We start from the raw sequence: 23,535 nt of genomic DNA on the forward strand, positions 1-23,535 counted from the left end.
AATGTAAATTTACTGCATTACAAAATCACAGTTTACCAATATACTACACATTACGGTAACGAGACGCAGCCCCTGAGTTCGTTCGGCCTCCCCTCAACACAAGGATTCATTCAGCCGTACACAGACAACACCAGACGGGCTAGACAACAGACACTCTTCCGAGCCGGGGAATCAAGAGGCTGGGGGTCCAAACATAGAAGAACAAGTGTCCGACTAAAAGGCAGAATTAGCTAGCTTGTCATGGCGGAGGTTGGTGATGTTTTGATGTCGGTATTGTCCACAATTCGGGTTCCGAAGCCCGGGGACCGTGTCCACAAAGACGAATGCGCCTTGTCATTTTCCACGCCGGTGAGCCATCTTCCCTTAACAAATCAAAACGTCAGCCAACAAACAGTGTTGTTTCATTTCTCATTGACTTCCACTCTTTCCTGTCTTTGTCTAATTGAACGTTTGGTCATTGTGTCCTACTTCAACTGGCTTCCAATATTTTCCGGTTTCAAATAACTAGCAAGCTAGCATCAAGCTAAGCTAATATTGCACTGTAATGGAAACTTAGCTGCCCTCGCTTGTTAGCTAGCTATGTCAGTGTAACTGGGTATGCTGTCAAACTAGCTAACAAGCTAACTTAGTCGATTTATGGTCACAAATGTGGCAGCACTATATGCTTTTCAACGTGTTATAGCACATAGTTTCTCAATATTTAGTTAGAATTTTCCCGTGGACTTCAATAACATTAAACCTGTGTTGATTTGAATTGCAAGCGTTAGCAGGATGCTAAAATATTTCAACTGATGATGTGACTCATAAAACATCCACATTGCCTTAAATTTTAACTTCCCAGTGTCGTGTCACATTAGAGAGAGATAAAGAAAGGTTGTAACATTCAATATTGCCTATTTCTTCTTTACAGGAAAGTGAAGGAGGACTGTATGTGTGCATGAACAGTTTCCTTGGCTTTGGGAGTCAGTATGTCGACCGGTACCATGCCCGGACTGGCCAGAGGGCTTACTTACACATAACCCGGACTCGCAAGGCCAAGGTGCAGGTGAACACTTTAATCTACTTTATGACTTTATTTTCCTAAATACTGTGGTCAATTCCATATTGACACATTTTCGCATTATGTTTGACACTGTCTTCACCATCTCTTAATACGTTGACTGAACTGATCTCTACACGCACTGATAAATTATGTTATTACCACAGAAGGAAGATGACACTAACTCTGGATCTGGACACCCGCCAAAGAAAAAGCCCACCAGATTGGCTATAGGTGAGTCAATGAGAGAGTACACAAACACAGATAAAAACAGGCTTCCTCTTTTGAGACATGGCCTGTGTTTACCTCCCCTCTTGTTTCTGTTCTGTCCAGGGATTGAAGGAGGGTTTGATGTGGAGCAGGAGCTGTATGAGGAGGATGTAAAGGTGGTCATTTTACCTGATAGACAGGAAGTGACATCAGAGGACCTTGCTACCATGCCTGACGTTGTGAGAGAGCGGGTAAGATCTTGTGTCTCTTCTGGCAACAGAAATGTTATAATCTGTTAAGCTTCTGTCTGCGTTATCACAGTAGGAATATACGTACTACTCTACAATATGAGAATTGACAATATCACATTGTCATAATACAGAAAACAGTTTAAAAATAATGTGATTGCTCGCTTAATACAATGACGTAGCACAGAGGCAGTCTTTACAGATCTTTGACAAGTTAGTCTTCAAACACTCTATTGTACATATTCCTTAATAATATAACATTAGGGCACATGCACACAGCAGACATATGGATATTCCATTTTGTTACCTTCAGTGATTAAGTACTGGAGAAGTTTCATCATAAGCTGTTAGTCCGGTCTGATGTGTTCCTGTTCATTCATTTGCTGTCCCTCAAGGTGTCCCTGTCAATGGCGGGTATCATGGCAGCCGACTCAGTGTCTCATGCCTTACAAGTCCAACAGTGGGATGGAGAGGTGAGACAGGAGTCGAGACATGCTGCTGACCTTAAACAGCTTGACAACGGAGTCAAGATCCCTCCCAGGTGAGACACTATGTCCATTCTGTCCCTTGAATAGACCTACCATGGAGTTCCTCCTAGATTAGTGACTTTATAAACGAAGCTTCTCTTATATTACATGTCTAACTGCAAATGCGAAAATGTACGCAATAATGCTCTTGCATTTAGGATCCATTGCTCCATTATTGCATTGCTCTATTGATGCTGTTGTGTCTCCAATAATGTCATTTAGAATAGAGAGCTGTTAAGTTCTAGTGCAAGGGTCAAATATTTATTTCAGAGCACTTTTACTGTTGAGTTTGTGTGACTTTTCTTTTCTACTTCCTAGTGGCTGGCGTTGTGAGGTGTGTGACCTCCAGGAGAATATTTGGATGAACCTGACAGACGGCAAAGTGATGTGTGGTCGCAGGTATTTTGATGGCTCCGGGGGCAACAACCATGCCCTTCTACACTTCCAGCAGACAGGATACCCGATTGCTGTCAAACTTGGTACCATCACTCCTGATGGAGGAGGTAAGCAGATGGCATGATGGGTTTTTTGTCGTAAAAAATGTTAAAGTCTAACTGAAATGAAAAAGCTTTTTTTTCTAGGACCTAAAACTTGTTTCTGTACATTCAGCAAACAGCAGCCCGCTACACAACATAAGAGCCACAGACCTCGAACATTAACCCATGTTAGCTTTTGCCCTGAAATCTCCTTCTTATCTAACTTACAAACATGAGCACAAGTTGTCCTGCACCTCAGCTTGTTGAACGAGTCACCAATGAAACACCATCCAAGGTAAAATTCACCGCTGGTGTCAGTTTGCAGGCTAGCAGATAATCTGTTCAGCTGCAGAACATTTAATGCCCCCTAAACTTCCTGCACATGTTACTTTGGTCCATTTAGATGATTGCTCATGCCTCGTAAGACACAATGCAAGTTTGTTTACTTGCTCTCGTGTTCCCCTGCTGGCCATTCAGCCTGCTGTCAATCACACGCAGACACCAACATCTCCCTTCTGCCGGCTGAGACATTTCTAATATTTCTCCGGGGTTTTTTTTCTCACTTTTTATAATAATATGGACTATGGGGCTTTCTATTATTAAAGCTTGTTTGACTTTATGCACTATATGCATTCGTCTAAAGCTTTCGGCTTCATTGCCTTTAATTGCCGCTTCTGTTTTGTATGTCCAGATGTGTATTCCTATGATGAGGACGACATGGTACTGGATTCCAAGTTACCAGAGCACCTGGCTCACTTTGGCATCAACATGATGACCATGGAGAAGGTAAGCTCTGGTTTTCTGCTGTGTTTAGTGGAAGCAGACCTTTTCTTTTTCTTCACATTGATGATTGCAAATATGAAATCTGCCCATTTTCCCAACTGGTTTGCAATGTTCAACAACATCGAAGTAAGTTCTCGTTTAACCCTTTACTTTACGATTCAAGTGGTACAACTGTAGTCAGGGGTGTTGGACACATGGGTACATGGTATTACTGAGGGGTCTAAATTCAGCTGCAGTGTCAGAGAACCATATTATTCCAATGCCACGAAAACAATTACCACAAAAAAATAATGTTATTAAATAATTCGCCAAATCTTCTTCCTGTTTTTCTTTCTTTCTACGAGCACACTGTTAATTGATACTTGTATATATATATATATGTTTGTCAAACATATCATTAAAAGATTATGATAGTATTACTGATGGACAATAATAATAATATTACAGTGAACTCTTTCTTTCACAGCATGCTCATCACCATATCCGCCTACTTTACTCCGCACCTGTTTACTCTGTTTCCCTGTTGCTATTCATTTCTTTACCATCTGCTCCTCTTCTTATGCAGAGTTCAGACTACACAGCTGTCAAAGCCTAAGATGTCTGTACCTCTCACTCTGAACTGTCGCGTTGTTTCGCACACACGTAATGATGTTGCACAGACAGGGGGTTAAAGCATTGTGCAGAAGACAAAGTGCAGCACTTAGTGCGGCGATGATGCGTTTTGTTTCTTCCTCGTCTGCTGTCATTGCTCCTTCGCGTGGGCACATTTTGCTTCTCATTTTCAAAACTTGCGCTGAAGGCTGCTGCATAGACTTCCATTTGCTTTGTACCCCGCGGCCTTCATTCTCTTATCACTTTGACCTCTCTGCTCTCAGACCGAACGGACGATGACGGAGCTGGAGATCGCCGTGAACCAGCGTGTGGGGGAGTGGGAGGTGATCCAGGAGTCGGGGACCACCCTGCGGCCCCTGTTTGGCGCCGGGTTGACCGGCATGAAGAATCTGGGAAACAGTTGCTACCTCAACTCTGTAATGCAAGTGCTCTTCACCGTTCCAGATTTCCAGAACAAGTCAGTACCTTCTTCTACTCGTAGCGCCTTTCCTCCGGTCTGTTCTTCTTCTGTTCTTCTTATGTTGATCATTAACAGTAAGATACTGAATGTCAATAATTAGTTTCATATCATTCTCTTAATGCCTTCCAGATATGTGTCCAACATCGACAAGATTATTGATGAAGCCCCAAGTGACCCTACCCAGGACTTTAAAACCCAAGTGTGAGTGTCCTCTTCTCACATCTAACTTCTAAGTGCTTTACTTTGCATACCTCTTCTCCTACAGCAGACTTTCTTCACAATATATTTTATATATAATATGTTTTCCCTTGAAATTGAAATCTGTGTGACCTAATTCAAACAATGTCTACTTTTGTTGCTGTACAGAAACTTTGTTATTCCCACCAGAGATGGGAATCTTCTCCCTGATTAGACATTCCCCCATGTTGTTTTTTGAAAGTCGAAAATACATCTAGGCCTTTATCCAAATCCCCCTCCTGTGTGAGTCTCTGGTATATAGATGGATGTGCAGTGATGTCATCTTTGTTTATTCATCACAGAGCCAAGCTCGGTTACGGTCTGTTGTCGGGAGAGTATTCCAAACCAGCGCCAGACCCCGGAGATGAAACTGGTGCATCTGAACCCAGGGTAGGAAAAAATCGGTCACAGTGGATTTACAAGTCTTAGTTTTTACAGTTATCCGAGGCACATGGGGGAGTTAGAAACGAGTTAAAAACTGGTCTACCTAATATTAGCCCTCACTGTTGACAAATCTGACGGTTCATGCTTTGTTTGCAGGGAGACCAAATCGGAATAGCACCACGAATGTTCAAAGCACTTGTTGGGCGGGGCCACCCCGAGTTCTCTACGAATCGACAACAGGATGCTGAGGAGTTTTTAATGCACTTCATAAACATGGTGGAGGTAAAAGTAACACTGAAATTCTGCATCTCTTTTTGGTCCCCAGCTTTTCCTCTTTATGTTATTATTTATTTTCACCCACAGAGGAACTGTCGCACTGGGTCCAACCCATCTGAAGCCTTCAAGTTCCTGGTGGAGGAGAGGATTGTGTGTCAGCAGTCTCAGAAGGCCAAGTACACGCAGCGGGTGGATTACATCGTCCAGCTGCCTGTGCTGATGGACCAGGCTACCAACACAGGTGAAGGATACAATGTCCAACTCAAGCTGACATTATTATTGTTTAATTCTTCTTTCTGAAAGAAACGGCAAGCATTACGTAACCTCATGTAAACAAACCACGTAACCGATCAGCTGTGTGCTCGAGATCAGACTGGAGACGTAGCCGCTTAAAAGAAGGGTGAGTGGTAGTAGCATTAGTTCTAGTTGTGTTTCTCAAAAAATGAATGTATTTCTCTAACAGAAGAGCTTCAGGAGGCAGAGCGCCGGCGTGAGGAGGGGGACTCCTCATCCCCCATAGTGCGAGCTCAAATCCCCTTCACAGCTTGCATGGCGGCCCTCAGTGAACCAGAGATCCTCACAGACTTCTGGAGCTCGGCTGTGCAGTCCAAGACGACTGCTACCAAGTAGGAAGAGAGACAGTCGCACATACTCAAGAGTGATGAAGCAAATCTCAAGATGTATTTATTAATGCCAGCTTTTGTCTCTTTTGTCAGAACTACCCGCTTTGCCTCTTTCCCCGACCACCTGATCATCCAGATTAAGAAGTTTACCTTCGGCCTTGACTGGGTGCCCAAAAAACTGGGTGAGCAAAGATATTATTAAATTACTGTGTTGTTGTTCTTTCTCTACACACAAGTGTGTATTCCTAATCCTAACAGAGTTGGAAATCTGCTCACTGAGACACGTTAACTCATAGTACAGTCTGAAGGACTGAGTATTGTATTAATACTCCTTAAACACATTTGTGTTGTACAAGCTCACTGTCATTTATACAGTTGTCGTATACCGCGGCCACATGCAAAGTGCTTGTAACTGATTGACCGGTCAGTGTCTGTTACTGCAAGTAATCACAGCGAGTCTCGTTTGCCTCTCATAAGCATAAAGCTTGTGTTTAGTGTCGAGACTGAAATTTACATAACCGACTCTGATTACTACACTGGCGCACAGCAAATATGTTAATTTCCTGTGCAGTTAAAGTTAAATTGCAGAGATTTTGGAGGCCATTGATGGCTTTTGCTCCATTTTGTTTGAAGTGCATTGATGTAGTTTGGTGGAGTAGAGAACAACTCTGGGGAAATCAAAAAGAGTGCAATTGTTTGTCTCCAGGTCGTTGCTATTGCATGTGTTCGAGAGAAGGAAGTAACGTAAGACTACATGAAGAATATGAGTAGATATGACTTTTATTGACAGGTATAGAAGCTGGATTTTAGCTAGCCCAAATAACAAACCAATCATCCCTACGTAGAACTAAATCCACAATAACTAAATAAACTAAACAAAAAGAAAAGTTACAATTCTAAGCCTGACTACACAGAAAATCAGGAGGAACAAAGAAAGGAACAGAACGTGCAGCTTTCTATTACGGAGCTTTCTGGCAAAGACTTGTTGTAATAGTTACGATACCAAAAAAACCAATAACTTAAGAAAATGAAGTGAAGTTTGGCATTAACCTGGCAGCCACATGCAAAAGAGCTACAAATGAAATCTTTACAAAATATCTCACAAGAGGAAGGACAGCTGTTCTTTACCTGCAGATGGATATTTACCAGCCAATAGCACACGAGGACTCTGAGGAGCAACACAACACATATTGGCATTTATTTGACATTTTAGCAGCTGGCATTCACCTATATAGTTTCTAAAATTAAAAAGTGTGGAAAACAAATATTCGGACCAAAGTGCATGATGGGTAACCGATGATTTTTTTTTCCTCTGCAGACGTGAGCATCGACGTTCCAGACACTCTGGACCTGAGCGCCCTACAAGCTACTGGCCAGCAGCCAGGGGAGGAGCTTCTACCAGAGGTGGCCCCGCCCCCACTCATGACCCCAGATGTGGAGGTTAAAGGTATCCTGGGTTTCCATGGCAACGAGGAGGACGACTCTCTCTACTCCCCACTGCTGTGTTAGTCTGTCTGTCGTTTCTGCTCTTCTCCTCCTCACTCCTATTGGTCCATCCTTTGTTTCCTCCTTTTCTTTGTTTCCTCCTTTTTCTTTTTTCTGGCGTCCTTCTGTTGCCTTATTTTTTTATTTAAACTTTTGTATCTTGTGAAGTGGTTTGAGTTTCATTTCAACTAAAGGTCACACAGCATCATCCCCCCACCTCTGATTGGAGGACATTAACATGTTTGTTTTTTTTGTGTGTAAATTTCATCACATAGAGGAGATAACAATGTGAAATGCATACAGTACATCCAAGTAAATGAACCTTTTCCTCTCAACACATTCAGCTCCAGTCCTGGATGACTCCACTGTGTCCCAGTTATGTGAAATGGGATTCCCACTGGAGGCCTGCAGGAAAGCGGTGTACTACACTGGGAACACTGGAATCGATGCTGCCATGAACTGGATCATGGGCCATATGGATGACCCAGGTGTGCAGAGAGCTGTGGGATTTTTACCTGGAACGCAAGTCCATCAATCACTCCTCCTCACTAATGTTCTGCTCTTTCTGATTGGCTGCAGACTTTGCGGCCCCCCTGGTGTTGCCAGGCTGCAGCTCCGGGACCACGCCCACTGAGAGCCTCTCCGAGGAGCACCTGGCCACCATCGTGTCCATGGGCTTCAGCCGGGACCAGGCAACCAAAGCACTCCGAGCCACGGTTAGAATCACTCTCCCTTCAGCTTGAGATGAGGATTTGACTGATTTCATGTGCCACTAGTCTAAAAGTAGAGCAGTGTGAATGCAGGAACAGCTGGCCCCTTTTCATTCAGACTCTCATGTTTCCAAGTTTCCTCATTTGTGAGAACTTACCAGTTGTTGGCATGAATACCTCAACAAAGATTAAAGTTTAGTCATCATAATTTGATGACCTGGAATCCATGGATGTGGTCAAGATCTTCATTTTTGGGGGAGCCTCACACCTCCACTCCAGATGATGGAGATAAGCAAAGCTTTGTTCTGCTGTTGTCTGATCATTAGCTACAGTACCAGAGAAAACACTTGATAATTTGACCAAATAGTCCATTTGTTGACATTCTCTGACTATGTCTCCTGTAACTGGTGTCTGTTCCACAGAGCAACGTCCTGGACCGGGCCGTGGACTGGATCTTCTCCCACCTGGACGACCTGGAGTCCATGGACGTGTCTGAAGGCGGTCGCTCAGCCGCAGAGAGCGAGGGTGGCAGAGAGCCTCCGCCTGGGCCTCGCGTCAAAGACGGACCAGGAAGTGAGTCTCAAGGACCAGGATGTTGAGAAACATGACATGTAGACGGCAGCAACATTGCCATCATAATTTGATTTATGTCATATATATATATATATATATGTTCTAATTATCATTTAACATTATTCCTCTCCTTTATTCAGAGTATGAGCTGTTTGCGTTCATCAGTCACATGGGGACAAGCACCATGTGCGGCCACTACGTCTGTCACATCAAGAAGGATCAGCAGTAAGTGTTTTTTTTTTTTGTTGGCACATTTGGTTTCTAGCTTTAAGGGATATTTTGCTGTTTCAAAGCCCCAATATGTCATCGTGAAAAATATCATTGAGAGAATTTATTTCATGAACATCCCACGAAAAACAAATCTGTTACAGTCACAAAACATGCTGTTTGTTCTCTAATCAGAAGTTAATTCGTTCATTAAAAAATAGGAATATTGAATACAAAATGTCGTTCATCGAACCTAAACTTCTATTTTTTATTGAACTCATGATAGTATAGTTATTTTAGGAATGGTGCATGAATGTTATTTTCACAATTAACATTTGATTGAACTCTCACATACCTGCTGCAGTACTCTAAAGTACTCCTGCGGGTACTAGTACCCCCATTTGAGAAACACTGATGAAAAGTAATGAAGTAGTTAATTCTGCAGTGCCTCAACAGGGGGCACCAGACTCCAGGTCTGGTCTGAACCTGAACACAGGAAACATGTCCTAGAAGTGAGGTTTAAATAGTTCATATCCACCATTCATAACGCCACATTGATTTTATATTTTGAGAACAGTCATTTAATGAAATCAAATAAATGACCTGAGCTTGATTTAAAAAAAGGACCTTTTTATATGTTCTTAAATGATGTTAAAGAAACTGTCACTTTACCCAAGTGGTGGATATTTTATTCTCTAATAAGATTTAAAAAGTCACTCTATTTTGTGCATATATGATCAAATCAATAACCTGTCTGTCATCGAGTAGCTCTCCGTGAACTGAGTGATCTCTCTGTTTCATAAGGTGGGTCATCTTCAACGATCAGAAGGTCTGCGCTTCAGAGAAGCCTCCCAAAGACCTGGGATACCTCTACTTCTACCGGAGGGTGGCTGAATGAGACACGGGAGTGTTAGACCCGGGGTGAAGCAGGAGAAATGTGGACGCTAACACAAACACACAAGACAGCATTTATAGTCACACCCCACCGAGCTCTTACAAATGCCCCCGGCATGCTTCACAACTGACATAAGTGTAAATAAATCTCTCAGATTGCATATATACACAGTTAAATACATTGGTGCAGATGTACAGATGCGGTGTCTGGGAGGGAGCTTTTTTTCCTTTTATCCGTTTATTACAATCCGTGGGCATGTTCAGAGAAGCATATCCAGTTATTTACCTGGACTACTATGCTGAGTAAAACTGGTTAAAACACGTGTTCCAGGTTTTACTCGGGAACTGTATCCAGATAATTCACAAAGCTTCATGGAACAGCCCCCCCCCCCCCCCCCCGACCGATCATGAGAGGGTTGCTAAATCCATTCACTCCTTGCCTAACTATCACCTCGATCCATGTCCTGACTATTGATTTCCACTGCCCCACCCCATCAAAATATGTTGCTTCCAGCCCCCTCTATTATTGGACGGTTACAGTTTGGTGTCACCATTTTAACCGGGCGCTAACGTCTCCTCTGCCCGTTTTCAGTGAGGAAGTAAAGAAAAGAAACTGTTAAACATCCATGATGAGAGGAAATGAATCAAACCAATGAATAACGGCTCAAATGTGTGTTGCAAAAAGGAAATAAAAATGTCAGAACAAGTCAAAACACCAATCAACCAGTTTCTTTAAAGTTTGGTGAGGGTGATATCTGGGTGATTTTTGTTTTATTGTTTTATTTTGCAAACAAATCCTTTGTTACTTCTGCTGTGACAAATAAAGAATTGTCTTTCTGTCACTCTGCCTGTTTCTTTTTCAACAAGTCTTCATGGAGTTATCGTTGCATTCAGCTTATTTCATTTCTCCATTTGTTTTTTTTTCAATGTGAAAATAACTTTTCTCAGCTTCATGTAAAAACTACTACGTAGAGAATCCCTGGCCTAGTTTGTGAGAAAGCGCAGGCATGAAGAGCAGAACCCACAAAGAGCGAGGGCTGGCATAGGCCTAAAACTCCAAAGTGCATGTTTCTTCTGAGATGTCTTCCGCCTTCTGCAGTTTTTGCATCCTTGCTCTTTAGTTTTCGATGAAGTGAAGCACAGAGGGGATGAGGAAAGATTTTGGCCTTGAATAATAACGGCACTGCTTCGAAATTAAGGTAAGATCTCAAACTAGATCATGAAATCAAGTTTCATATTGTAAACGGCAATTGTTGGATTTAATGGGACCATTTTAAAACTTCCTTTATATCGTAATGTCGTCCAAACTTAACATAACGGATGAACCACATTAGTAAAACCTGTTTATTTAACACTTTATAAGTTGCTATTGTGTGTCCTCTTGTGTCTGTGATCAAACAACAATTTGTTTAGAAACGGAAGTGTAGGAGTCTAGATTGATCGTGAAGAAGAGAAATGTGCGTACCCATGTGTAGAAGCCTCAAGTCTACATGTTGAGGTCGATCTGATTTTAAAGGTGAACGATTCTTATCTCAATTTTGACTATTATTCGACCAGTGAGGCGAAATATATTAATATGTCAAACGAGAGTTTTTCAGATGTATACTTATTAAAATTATATATACTAATTATCTGGGCAGATTGTAATCGTTTTTGCTATTCAAAGTAACTAAAATATAAAGACATGATTTGTGGCTTTAAAATCAGTATTTAAGCTTGCTGAAATTAATTCTTAAATCTTTCAAATTCATGAAACGGCAATCAAAATAGACTGAGACGGAGTGATTTGGGCTTGTCAGAAATGTTATGAGAATTATTATTTATTTACTATTTGTTTGCCGTATTAGTAAGAAAACTGCACATTTATTTTCTGACAAAGTTCTTATTTCTGATGTACCATCAGACCAGATCTGGTCTGCAGTGAAGCATCTTTACATGCGTTATTGAGCGTGTTAATTAAATGCAAAAGAGAAGAAAACACATGCTGGAATTTTCCAAGTGACATCTCTTTTTTTTTTTTAATGCAAGTCTACAAAGTTTTACATTTTTAATACAAGAGGTAGCGAGAGGAAGGAAGTAGAGAGCTAGCTCGGTGGTTAGGGATCACATGTTTTTTTTGGTGAAGTGCTCAAACAGAAGCTGTGTGTTGTATCTCGTTCACACCATGAACCACTGCATTATATTTGTTTTTCCTTAAATACTTTTGTCTTGACTGAAATGCACATTCGTGTTACTTTTTCCGCTTAGATCCAACTTTCAAAAATGAAGACAATCGTGTGGTTTGTGTTTGGTGAGTTAAAATACTTCTACTAAAAATCATTGTAATTAGTTCTTTAAAAATAAAGGGTTAATGAGTGGCCGGTAACATAGATCCAAATATGTCCCTTTGTGTTTATGAGACTCTTCGTCTTCCTGGGGAAATAACTGCATTTGTGTTTTACTCCCTGATTTAACCTGAAACCCTTAAACTTCATATTCACTCTACGAATCTCCAATGCAAAGTAATAACATATGTTATACAATAACATCAGTTTGTCTGTGTCTAAATGCGCAGAGTTTGTGGTATTCTCCTGTGAATACATATCACACTTAGTGAAATGTGCTTCATGAATCTGATCTTCTCTCTTCAGTGCTTTGTGCACTTTCTGCTGCAGGCAAAGTGATCCTCACAAATCCAGGGCAGAAGGTCACCTTGGAGTGTGGGGTCAACACCTACAATGACCGCCTGGTGTGGCATTGGGGAGATGAGATGATACATAGTATTCCAAAGAAAGGCTTACCTCTCAAAGGTACAGACAGACTTGTGACAACGCTTTTGAAAAAACAAACAATTTAAATTACCTGTAGCAAAATATATTGCGTTAAGAACGTCACACGTGTGAATTACACGAAATTGTATGTTCTGCTTTAGGGTCAGCTAAATTTTCCGGAAGGTCAAGGGTGAAGCAGGAAACAAAGCTAGAGATCTCTGCAGTGAAAGAAGAAGATGCCGGAAAGTTCATTTGCACTGCAGACGGGACACCTCACAGACACATACTTCTTCTGGTCTCAGGTGAGCAGAGGACAAAAAAAAAAAAAAAATGTAATTGTTACAATGAAAAATAATGCATGTTAAATACATCTTCTTTTTTATTCTCATTTTATTGTGTAAAATAAAAATCCTCCCCATTTATACTCACAGTTGTTAGATTGATCAAATATTTTAAAATACATCATTATTTGAAAACAAAGAGAAGTCAAATTAAATAAAGTTTTCAAACGACTGTTTATTAATCAGAATTATTTCCAGCCATTTTACAAAACGAATATAGTAACTTTTGAAGAATTGATTTTAAAAGAAATGTGGGCATTTCATTCAAAAGATTATGTACACACACATATAATATATGTCCCTTTTAATATATGTATTTGAAATGCCTTTAAGGGGTATTCCAGCAATTTACGATTGCATCTTATAAACAATGGGGGATTTAAAACAGACATATTTAAGAAATAGTTTGGTCAAAATCGAAGCAGCAGAGGCTGAAATATCCTGATTCTAGTCCCTTAAAGGTCTAAAAACACTGGGCCCCACATTACCCATAATACAACTTGAGAACGTTTTTCACTCCCTGCCTGGTAAACTTCTACATCTTTAAAACAAAGCCCAGTTTGTAACGTAGACCTCCTTTTGAAAGGGTTATTTCTTCAAACCTATTAAAACAACTAGTTGTGCAGACAATGTGATACATTTTCATTTAACTCTTAACATCATGTCATAAGGGTGTGTCACGTTCCCAATGATCTGGAGGAAGTCCTTAGTCCAACATGGCCTCTGCTCTCTCTTTGTGGCTCTCACCTCTCCCCCGTCTGTTGTCCCTCTCTGTGTCAGTCCGGGCCACACCCTCCGGTGAGCTCCAGCTGGGCAGTGAGGCCACGCTCCACTGTCAGGTAAAAGGTCTGGACCAAGAGCCTTCAGTGCAGTGGAAGAGACCAGATGGAAGTCCACACTCGGGGTCACTCAAATCCGTAACCCGCTCTGATGCAGGGACCTGGAAGTGTACGTTCTCCCATGACGGGGAGACGTACAATAACGACCTAACCATCAAAGTTCAAGGTAGGACACTGGCTTTTACCAAAGTCTTTGCATATGGTTTGAAACACGGCAAAACCTACCTATGTGGCCACAAGCAAGATGTGCTGTGTTTTTACCTTCAGAACCTGCTCCTGAAGCAGCTACAACATCCTCTTCTCAAAGCTCCAATGACGTCCTTAAGTCAACCTGCCCCGGCTGTGAGTACCGCTTGTGTTCGTTTGGGTAAACCCTCTGTGAGCACACATTAACAAAAGTGACCCTTCACTTGATGTGTCATTGACTCCTCGCTTTTTGCAATGGTCTGTTTTCATGGCTCAACCAGGCGTCACCCGCCGGGCGTCACCTTCTCCATCTACTGATCTGCTGGGGCTCAGCTGGTGGGTGTGGGTTGCAGTTGGAGTAGGCTGCCTGGTTGTGGTTCTCCTGATGGTCTTTGTCATTGTCCTGTGCAAGAGGATCAGAAGAAAGAAGGTCAGTAATGAAAATCATCCAGGGAATCTTCACATGCTGCTTTGTAGATTGGAATTAATAGGTGGGACGAAGGAGCATGGGTCACTGAGGCAAACAAAAAAAATTATAATTTGATTTTTTTTCTTTTTTTTCGGCTACAGAGAAAATTTCAAACGATGAGGAATGGACGACAGCCATTGAAGCCAAAGACGTACTGCCAGTGTGACTGGTAAATGTTCTTAACAGGCTTCTATCTAGTAAAGAAATTACTTTATCCCCTCTCCGGTTCTATCTATTCACTTTACAGATGCTTTCTAATAGACTCTATTCACTTTATATTAATGACTGTTTGACCTTCATTTTCACTGTGCCTTTTACCAAGTGCTTCATTATAGTGTCGTAATTAGTGTGAAAACTTCTCTTCTTTCCTCTCTTTATCGCAGCCCAGCAGCTGCAGCAAAACCGCGGCAAGGACGCCGGAGAGAGAAGCCATCAGCTCCCCCTCTGAAACCCCTGCTAATGCTGTAACATGAAAGACAGATCGAAGAAAGGAAAGACGGACATGAAGAGAGAGAGAGGGAGAGAGAGAGAGAGAGAGAGATTGAGAGGAAGGGAAAGTGAGGAACAGATAAAGATAAAGAGAGCGAATGAAAGAGAACCCCAGTGTGAATGCGTCATGAATGTAAATTGGCTTTTGAATGCTCAAGATGGAAATAAAAATCAAATGTAATGATGTGGGCACTTTGAGCTTTTTCACCAAATATAACCAGTGAACTGAATGCAAAATAGGCTCCTCCACTGCTAGGGAGTGCAACAACAGTCTGTGCTTATTTTTCTCATTTATGCCTCATGTTAACATATATCTTTGAAAATGTGTTGAAAAAATAAATTTAGCAGATTTTGAAATACTTTCTTGCTTGTGTTTCTGTGTGTTTGGTTGACGTTTATGTATACTTTGTTTTTTTCAGTGGGTTGTAAATGAAAGATTAGAGTACTGTTGTATGTTTTTCTTTTCCTCAGACAATAAACTAAGGATACCCAAAAGCAAATTTGAAAAAATGTTTCTTTATCCACATCTAAGGGACCGGGGAGGCTTCTTTCTGTAAGATGGAATCACAAAAAGCTAAATGCGCATTGTTTCCTGTGAGTGCGTTTAGGTACATTCAAAACAGTGCAGGGAAGGCCGCCAGTAACAATACAAACTACCTTTTAAAGCGGTAATCATTGACAGGATGTGTATATTTAATGGCTATTTCAAGAAAAAAAGCCAACCATGAGCCCAAAAGGGCTTTAAAATAATATAATTGTTAAAGATTATAACTTTTACCTTGTTCAACATAATAACAAACAATATCTTGACAATTGTATGCTCTTGAATATACTTTGCCTGCATTGGTTCAGAAGCTCTGAATTCCCCACAACTGGTGCAGAACCAATGCAGGTGTTGACACCAGTGCAGCGCTTAACGTAACAAAACACACAGTAAACACCTGTTACACACACTAACACAAGACCACCAACGACATACATACATACATACCAACATACACACATTAATACATACATACATACATTAATACACACATACATATACACATACAGTACACACATACATACATACAAAATATATGATGCCTTATATGAGTTAAGGAATTCTGGTATTTTGCAACGTAAATATTCTTTCCAAAACATCTACATTGCTTACATAGTGTGTGTGTGTGTGTGTGTGTGTGTGTGTGTGTGTGTGTGTGTGTGTGTGTGTGTGTGTGTGAGAGAGAGAGACTATGTAAACCCAAATCTTTGTAATCCTAAACAGAAAGGATGGGATCCTAGTGGTGTCTGACTTCCTGTGTGTGAGTGTGTGTGTGTGTGTGTGTGTGTGTGTGTGTGTGTGTGTGTGTGTGTGAGTGAAAGAGCCACCTGCAGTGCATACAGTCGACCAAATGTCAGAGCTCAACTCATCGCTGCACTGACAACATCACATGTGAGTACTTCTAAACATACTGTATATATATATATACACTCAGTATTCTACTTGTTTTGAAAGCTGATCTAAGGGACATTGCTACTGGGAGTAGATGCATAATTCAGCATTGCAACATGTTTGTCCGTGAGGGAAGAAATTGTTTCTATATACACAAATACTGGCGAACGCTGCCTGAGATGCTCTCTCGTTGACAGAAGCAAAGGGCACCGAGGGGCAAAGCTGTGGCACTCAAACCTGGTCTCATCCACAACACACTGATTGTTTCGAGTTGTCTTGGCCTTGGTTTGGTTTCCTCCATCTTGTTCGCAGTTGGCCTCAAACTGACACAAATGATCTCAAATAATTACAACAAAACACTGAGCCAGAATATCTCCAGTACTCTGGCTGAATGTCTCGTGATATTAATCTAATAGAAACGCAGATGACTCGGATCGAGGAAAAACAGTGCTGAATGATTTGCTTGTTTTGTCACTAGCCTTTAATCGTTGTTTTAATGTGTCAGCCTCGATGTGTTTGTTGCACCTTGATGATCCTCTTTGTGTCGTGATGCTCCTGAGGAAGGATTTCAAAATCTCAACTCAGAAACGCCTAAAATAGTATTCTTTGTTATTCAGTTTCTTGAAGTGTAAAGTTCAGAACTTATGCAATAACGGTGGCAACATTTTCTTGATTTTGCAATCAATGGGGCGCCGTACGCAGGTGTTACACAAACTAATGTCTATGGAAGAAATCACTGGAAATATAAAAAGTGTTAAACAAGGAGATAGTGAATGTTTAATCTACATCGTGTTCCTGTTGGTATCAGCTGTTGCTAAGCGGAGAACCTTTGAGGAATTCAAACTGTCAAACATGAACATTCATTTTTGCAGCTTTTAACCTTTTGAAGCTTTTTCATGAAAAAAGACATTTGAAATAATTCACTGTATATCAGAAGCTGTTACTGACATACTAAGTCTTTCTAAACGGAAGAATGAATCACTTTATTTACACGATATATCTTCTGAGGAGTGATCTGATTGAACAAATAGCTTTCAATGTGCCTTCAATAATTCCCAATGAAATGCAGTTATACTGTTGACATGTATGTGCTTGTCGCAGTCCACGTGCTTAATGTAGCATACCTGCTATATATATATATATATATATATATATATATATATATATATATATGTAATGTGACTCTCTTAACAGGAGGCACAATAATCAGATTGTAAACAGTGGGAGCTTGGTGCAGGTGTAATTGTAGCTTTAAACAAAAGTTTAATCCAATCTGAACACTGAAGAAAAAATAAAGCCTTAAAACATATTTAGAGTCCATGTTTGGTGAAGATTTACCGTAACAATTTTCCAAAATCTGTCATGTCCTGTTAGTCAGGTAATCTGAAATAAAACTAATCTATGTTTTGAAATATATTTTACAAACACTAATACTGTAATTCAGTCCCGAAGGTATTTCGAAGCATGAAAAGATTAAATATTTGGTGCGAGTATCCCGAAGACGGCAGTCTGTATTTCATCAACATATGAATCACATGATTTGTTTCTTATTTTAGGACCATGAACACAGAGAATGTTATGATAATATCAACGTAAACATTATTCAGGACATTAAAAAATCTAATCCAACATGATTTCTGAAAAACACATTATCCTTCTATTAGCCGGCAGCTGTAAGACGTGAACAGGCTCGGCACAGAGATGGTCAGTTTAACTTGAGTATAAATTGATAAATGCACTTTCACATTTTGTACATATGTAATGTTCCTTCGTAGTGTTGGCCAGCGACGGGTTGGCCATTAACCCTTTGTGTTTCAACTCTCCTCACATTGCCATATTTCGTGTTTTCTTTGTTTTTATGTGTGTCGACCAATTGTTTGTGTTTTTGTATTTGTAAACCTGCTTCCCTCGAATTTCCCTTTGAGGGACAAAGGAAGTATTTTATAATGATATAATTAAAGCTTCACACTTTTTACCCAGGTGCATTAATGCTAACTGTTTCATAGCATTAAAGGCCACAAGAGAGATCTGCTAACCTCTTCTGTGTTCGTCCATTCTGCATTCACTACCACTAAAACTACACACACATCAGTTTAGAAGAAGTCACCCAAGGCGGCCCACATTGTGTAATATTCTGTGCTACGGAGGACTTGTTGTTTGTGACTATTTTGTTTTGTGTGCACATTTCAGTTTATTCAAAGTGTATTGTTGTGTTGGCTCGTTCTTCCCGCACATCTGATTTCAAATTAAGGAATAAGATTCAGAAGTTGATGCTCTTATATCTCTCATACATTTAGACTTTTTTTTTTTCAGTAGACCCAAAATGTATTTACGTAATTCAAAAACAACAACAACCTATAGAGAGTTTTCATATTCAATATTTGGTTGCAGGTTTGTAGATTGAAGTCTGTGCCCGACAGATATCAGCAGGTATTTAACCTGGTGTAGTTCTGAAGGACCTGTAATGCAGTGATCGTCATGCCTTGCTTGTTTTGGGGGCTTTCATCATCAGCTTGGTTTCCTGTAAACAGATGCGCCGGTCAATAAAATGACCATGTTTGGTCACAGGAAACTATTTCTTTAAGACCATTCTCCGGGCTGCATTGTCCCAAAATTCAAGGTACTACGTGCAACAAACACTCAATAACATCTTCAAACAGAGACGAGGCTTGAAGTCAGCTCTTTACCCGTCGTTGGTTGTATTTGTGTGCTGGAGTTCAGAGCCAAAATAATGAAAGCGTGTTAAGGACTACATCGTATATAGTAACAGAAAAAAGTCATGAAGTCTTTTCTCCCTCTCAGAGCGGCGAGGAGCTTGTCAACACACATATTTAGCTGCTCGATGTGTATTTCATTGTCTCTTCTGTAGGCGATTACTAAGCCGTGTTTCCCTCACTCTGTTGTGAAAATGTAACGTCTTTGGGGGTGTTTTCATATGAGACAATAGGATTCCCTTTTCATGCCTATTACTCAGTCCTCTTTCTCATCGTCTGTCTTACACAAATGAACACACACACACACACATACACAATCATTCAAAGCGAAACTGATATTTCTGAACCAGTGTGTGTCCCTCCCTCTTGTATTTCCATCTGGATCATTCCAGCAGGAGCATGTATCCAGTACCTGAGAAAATCATGATATACAGAATGTAAAGTACCTATTGGTTAAACAAAGCCATGCAAACACCTGGCATAAAGTTGCGTCATATTATGTTGAATGCCAGTCAGCAGCGTTCGATGGCCGCAAAACAGGTGCAGCAGTCCGCATGTTGAAATGTGAGTTTTCAGAGCACCAGGAGACAGCTAACAAACAGTCACCTGCGCACCAACCACAGGTGCAAACCGCACTCTTCATTTCTAGATAATTCAAAATCCTTAAATTGAAAATGATCACCTGATGGTGATTTATCATTCTGTAAACTCCCCTAACGTTTAGCGCCAGTTGCACGCAGGTGTCACATGTCAGCGCTGTGATAAGTGGAGTCGGTGTTTGAATAACTGGTACTTTGGGATTGAGCACTGATCAGCCTCAGATTGAATTTACACATTTTTGAGTTTGTCGTTTCACTTGTAACAAGAAGGCAGTTGAGTGATGCCTCTTCAGTGTTGCAAATGTGTGTAAACTTGTGTGCAACTTCAATGTTAAACTGCCAAGCAAGACGATGTTTCCCAGAGGGCCAACGATAAAGTACATTGAACCAGGAAACGAAACATAACGGTTAAACTAAACGGTTAACTAAAGCTTTTACTGTGAGGTAGATGTGCGCACTTGTGTATGTCGGACACTGAGCGTTGAGCGGTTTGATGGAATACACTGCAACTGTCTGCGTTGTGACATTATTGCTGTGTGTATATGAATAATAATAATGTGTTTCTTTTCTCATTTATGCGCCATGGACTGTGCTTGTAATGTAGAACACATTTCAGAGAAATATTACAGTAAATAATGGAATTCCTGACTTATATTAAAGGCTACTGCATTGATGTGGCGCCGCAGCTTCTATGTAGCAGTTGTGTAATTTATTACTGGCAAATAAACTCTTGTTGTCTACCACAGTGCATAACATGTTCTACTTATGTACTTTAAGTGAGTGTTTTTGCTCAAAATAATACAAATACTACTCTGTGCAAATACATTTGGGGGGTGTTTTTGTCTTCATTTGATAGTTGACACTGTCGAGATGGACAGATAACGTGGGGTGACATGTAATGTCGGCTTGGATTGAAACAAGACGTGGCGGTTATTTGATGCGGCTTAACCGTTGACTTATTGGAGTGCCCGAGCAAATGCATTAAAATATCAAAAATGGTGCATTTACGTTCATTTTAGAGTTCTGCTGCTGAACATTTCTTTACATATATTACTGATAATGCAGTATAAAATTGTAGTAAATGCATGAAACCTGAATGTACTGTGGTGCATCAGTAAAGGTTTAAAGATGCTTTGATTTTGGAAATTGGGGGTTGGCAGGCAAGCTATTTTATTGAGAGATATCGTACAACAGGGTTTACTTTTTAATTTGTGCTTTGTATCAATAACCCCATTTAACAACTCCTACCTTCCATGCACAGCTCACCCGTTAATAGAGATGTCTAATTCTGACAGTAATTGGATGAATAATATGGTCAAACTGATTATTTACAGGAATAGTCACTTTAACTGCAGATATAGTTATTGCTGCATGTATGCATGTACTGTATGTAGGCGCTGTAGGAGCAGGTTTTCCATCATATAACCAACGTCATCATTTTACTTCCCGAAAATCAGCTTTATGTTATCGACAACTTCACAGTAACAGTTTGCACTTGCGAACTATGATGCATTTTTCCGATGACAAAAACAATTCAGGTTGGAACTTCTTAGAAATATTACACAAACATGACTTGACATTACAACAACATGACAGTCCTGCTCGTGTTGGAATCCAAACCGGTTATGACAAAAATAGCTTATTTTTCCATTCTGATGAAACGATGCAGCTGCCCACAAACAATACAGTAACGCACGAAAATAAGCATCGATGTGTACGAATGGTGTAGTGAGTGGGAGAGACATCTATTGTTTCACAAATCTGAAGTTTCAAAGAAGCTTGAATGAAGTTCCCCCACATGATGAAACATGTTTTCAGTCATTGAGCAGAATGTCACTTGTTTCTGATTCTCAACCTCTTTTCCACTGACATTTTGTTTATTTCTGAAACATCAGAGCAGTCACATGCAGCACAAACCCGGTACCTCCCCGTAGACACGCAGGGCTTCAGACAGCCTACAGTGTTTTGGCTACGTGCCTCGGGTTAAAGCGCACAACATTCGTCTGACTCGAAATGGTTATAAAACACACAAAGTCACACAAAGAAAATAGAGATTGCATGGTGAGGGAAATCCTCAGAGGGAGTGAATGGAGGATGAGGAAACGTAGAGATATATATGAAATAAGTGAATCACCCCTTCCTTCTTGCTTGTGGCCCACACTTTCTGTCTTTTTCTCTTTCAGTAATGAAACGATGTGGGCCACACGCCCTCGTTAGCTGCGTGACTAATGAGGGAGTCCTCACTTTCAGGTGTTTTCCATCGAAATTACAGTTCAAAAACAGATATGTATCCAATGAGAAAGCGTCAAATTTGAACCTTTTCTGTATTCCACGTTTATGTCCAGATGCTCCGTAAGTGAATATGCGAGGCCCTAGAAGCAAATGTTTCTGTACGGCAGCCATAACTTGAAGGGTTTCGTTCTAAGGAGCAAACAAAAGGCTTGTTTCATTTCGAGCTCAGAGGCAACAGAAGCAGGTGTGAGCCCTTCATGAAGGCAGTACAGAGGCAGGCAGACAAACCTCAGAGAGACACATGAGACGTGTGTGAGATGTTTGCTTTGTCCTTGTTGTGGTTCAAGTTTCTAAACCACCTCAGCAGTGTGTTTCTGCAGCTCCAGTCCCTTAATGGATCCTGTAGCTGTGAGGACGAATTTATATCTGTTAGGATGCCTAAAAATGAATGTGTCAATGTGGTACAATGAAAAAATGATACTAAAATGAACCTTAAACCTTGACACCTTCAAACTATCTGTATTGTTCTCTTACTTCTTCTACATTCAGTGCATCATTTTGCAAACTTTCTTTTGTGATTTGATGTGTTAATAAACATGTTTTTTAGTGGTTGTAGAAATGTTTGTTGGAGGATTTTGTTCCTCTCAGTATTTAACTCCGGTCAGTGCAGTTGTAAAGCGATATTGTAACAGTAACAATCTTTGCAGTTTTGTGCATTACTTCAGTAAGGAGCCCAATAAACTGGAAGAGACAAACTCAGACAACAAACAGAGAGCAACAGATGTTATATTACCGCCGGATTGAGTGCAGACGAGACTCTACAGAAGGTTAGGAGTGGAGATAAGCACAAGCAGATGTTTGGCTCCCGCACAGGTGTACATTTACCCAAAAAGTACGACAAGAACTACTTGTCATGCAGAGTGCAATCTGAATCTCTCACTGGATGACTGGCAATCGTTTTTCTTCATATCACAAAAATACATACAAATATATCATGAAATGTGAACTAAAACACAGATTTTGACCGTAGACCGTAGGCCTGTCTACTTTAAAATGGACTGTAATTATTCTGTTACAAAAACACATATACAAAGAAATAATCATTCCTCAATGAGTCCACCAAAAGCAGCACCACAAGAGGTAAATGAGTGCACGACGACATTTTGTAATATTGTATTTATTTCGGGACAAATATTGGTTATCACAGAGCTGAAACCTGCACTTTGCATTTATAGGTTTGTTTGTTAAAACCCCGGCTGCTCTCATTTGCTTTGTTGATTCTGATTGTTTTGCATATTATCATTGAATTCTAATTCTTCGGAACAGAAAACAAGAATTAGATTAGATGAAAACATTTAGTCGGAACTGTTAATCTCTTCCAGCCGTGCGGACCGTTTGGCGGGATCGTGTTCAAACCTTTATTTAAATTCCAGTCAGATTCTTTTTTACTATCAAACATTCAAACACGGCATGCTGAAGTACGAGGAAATGTGTCTAAAATCATGCACATGAAGTTTGGTGCTGACAAAAAAACAGTGTTTTGCATTTGAATGTTTGACGTGTGATATATCATCAATGGAACAAGAAAATACAGCTTAAGTTCTGTATGTCAAGTTATCAAACTGATGGAAAAATACATTTCTTTGGTTGGTAATCAGTGTTTTCACATACGTAAGAGCAGTTTGACTATTTTGACAAAAGACATCATGTTCCATGGCCAGCAAAGTCTTTTTGTTT

General features: G+C 40.4%; 2 protein-coding genes across 5 annotated transcripts; both read left to right on the plus strand.

Moving 5' to 3' along the window:
• Positions 1-123: 123 nt before the first annotated feature.
• Positions 124-10,586, plus strand: usp5 (ubiquitin specific peptidase 5 (isopeptidase T)). Of its 4 annotated transcripts, none has more exons than XM_079164998.1 (20): positions 124-348; positions 911-1,045; positions 1,207-1,273; positions 1,373-1,500; positions 1,893-2,038; positions 2,343-2,527; positions 3,192-3,286; positions 4,159-4,352; positions 4,485-4,556; positions 4,895-4,982; positions 5,133-5,258; positions 5,340-5,493; positions 5,716-5,878; positions 5,969-6,057; positions 7,194-7,379; positions 7,705-7,848; positions 7,940-8,076; positions 8,493-8,643; positions 8,784-8,868; positions 9,655-10,586. In XM_079164998.1, exons 1-20 carry the CDS (start codon positions 241-243, stop codon positions 9,746-9,748), a joined length of 2,547 nt encoding a protein of 848 aa, XP_079021124.1. In that variant the 5' UTR covers positions 124-240; the 3' UTR covers positions 9,749-10,586. The 4 variants fall into 4 exon arrangements, with proteins under 4 accessions (XP_079021124.1, XP_079021126.1, XP_079021125.1 ...); XM_079165000.1 differs by having other exon boundaries at positions 7,194-7,322; XM_079164999.1 differs by having other exon boundaries at positions 911-1,039.
• A 159-nt stretch (positions 10,587-10,745) lies between these two features.
• On the plus strand, positions 10,746-15,298 carry cd4-2.2 (CD4-2 molecule, tandem duplicate 2). Its single transcript, XM_079165018.1, has 9 exons — positions 10,746-10,943; positions 11,992-12,034; positions 12,375-12,533; positions 12,656-12,796; positions 13,616-13,840; positions 13,942-14,016; positions 14,142-14,290; positions 14,431-14,498; positions 14,713-15,298. The coding sequence occupies exons 2-9, from the start codon at positions 12,007-12,009 to the stop codon at positions 14,795-14,797; spliced, it is 930 nt and encodes a 309-aa protein (XP_079021144.1). The 5' UTR covers positions 10,746-10,943; positions 11,992-12,006; the 3' UTR covers positions 14,798-15,298.
• The last annotated feature ends 8,237 nt before the right edge of the window (positions 15,299-23,535 follow it).

Source organism: Pholis gunnellus (assembly GCF_910591455.1).
Source record: "Pholis gunnellus genome assembly, chromosome: 8".
In the NCBI taxonomy this organism is placed as follows: Eukaryota; Metazoa; Chordata; class Actinopteri; order Perciformes; family Pholidae; genus Pholis; species Pholis gunnellus.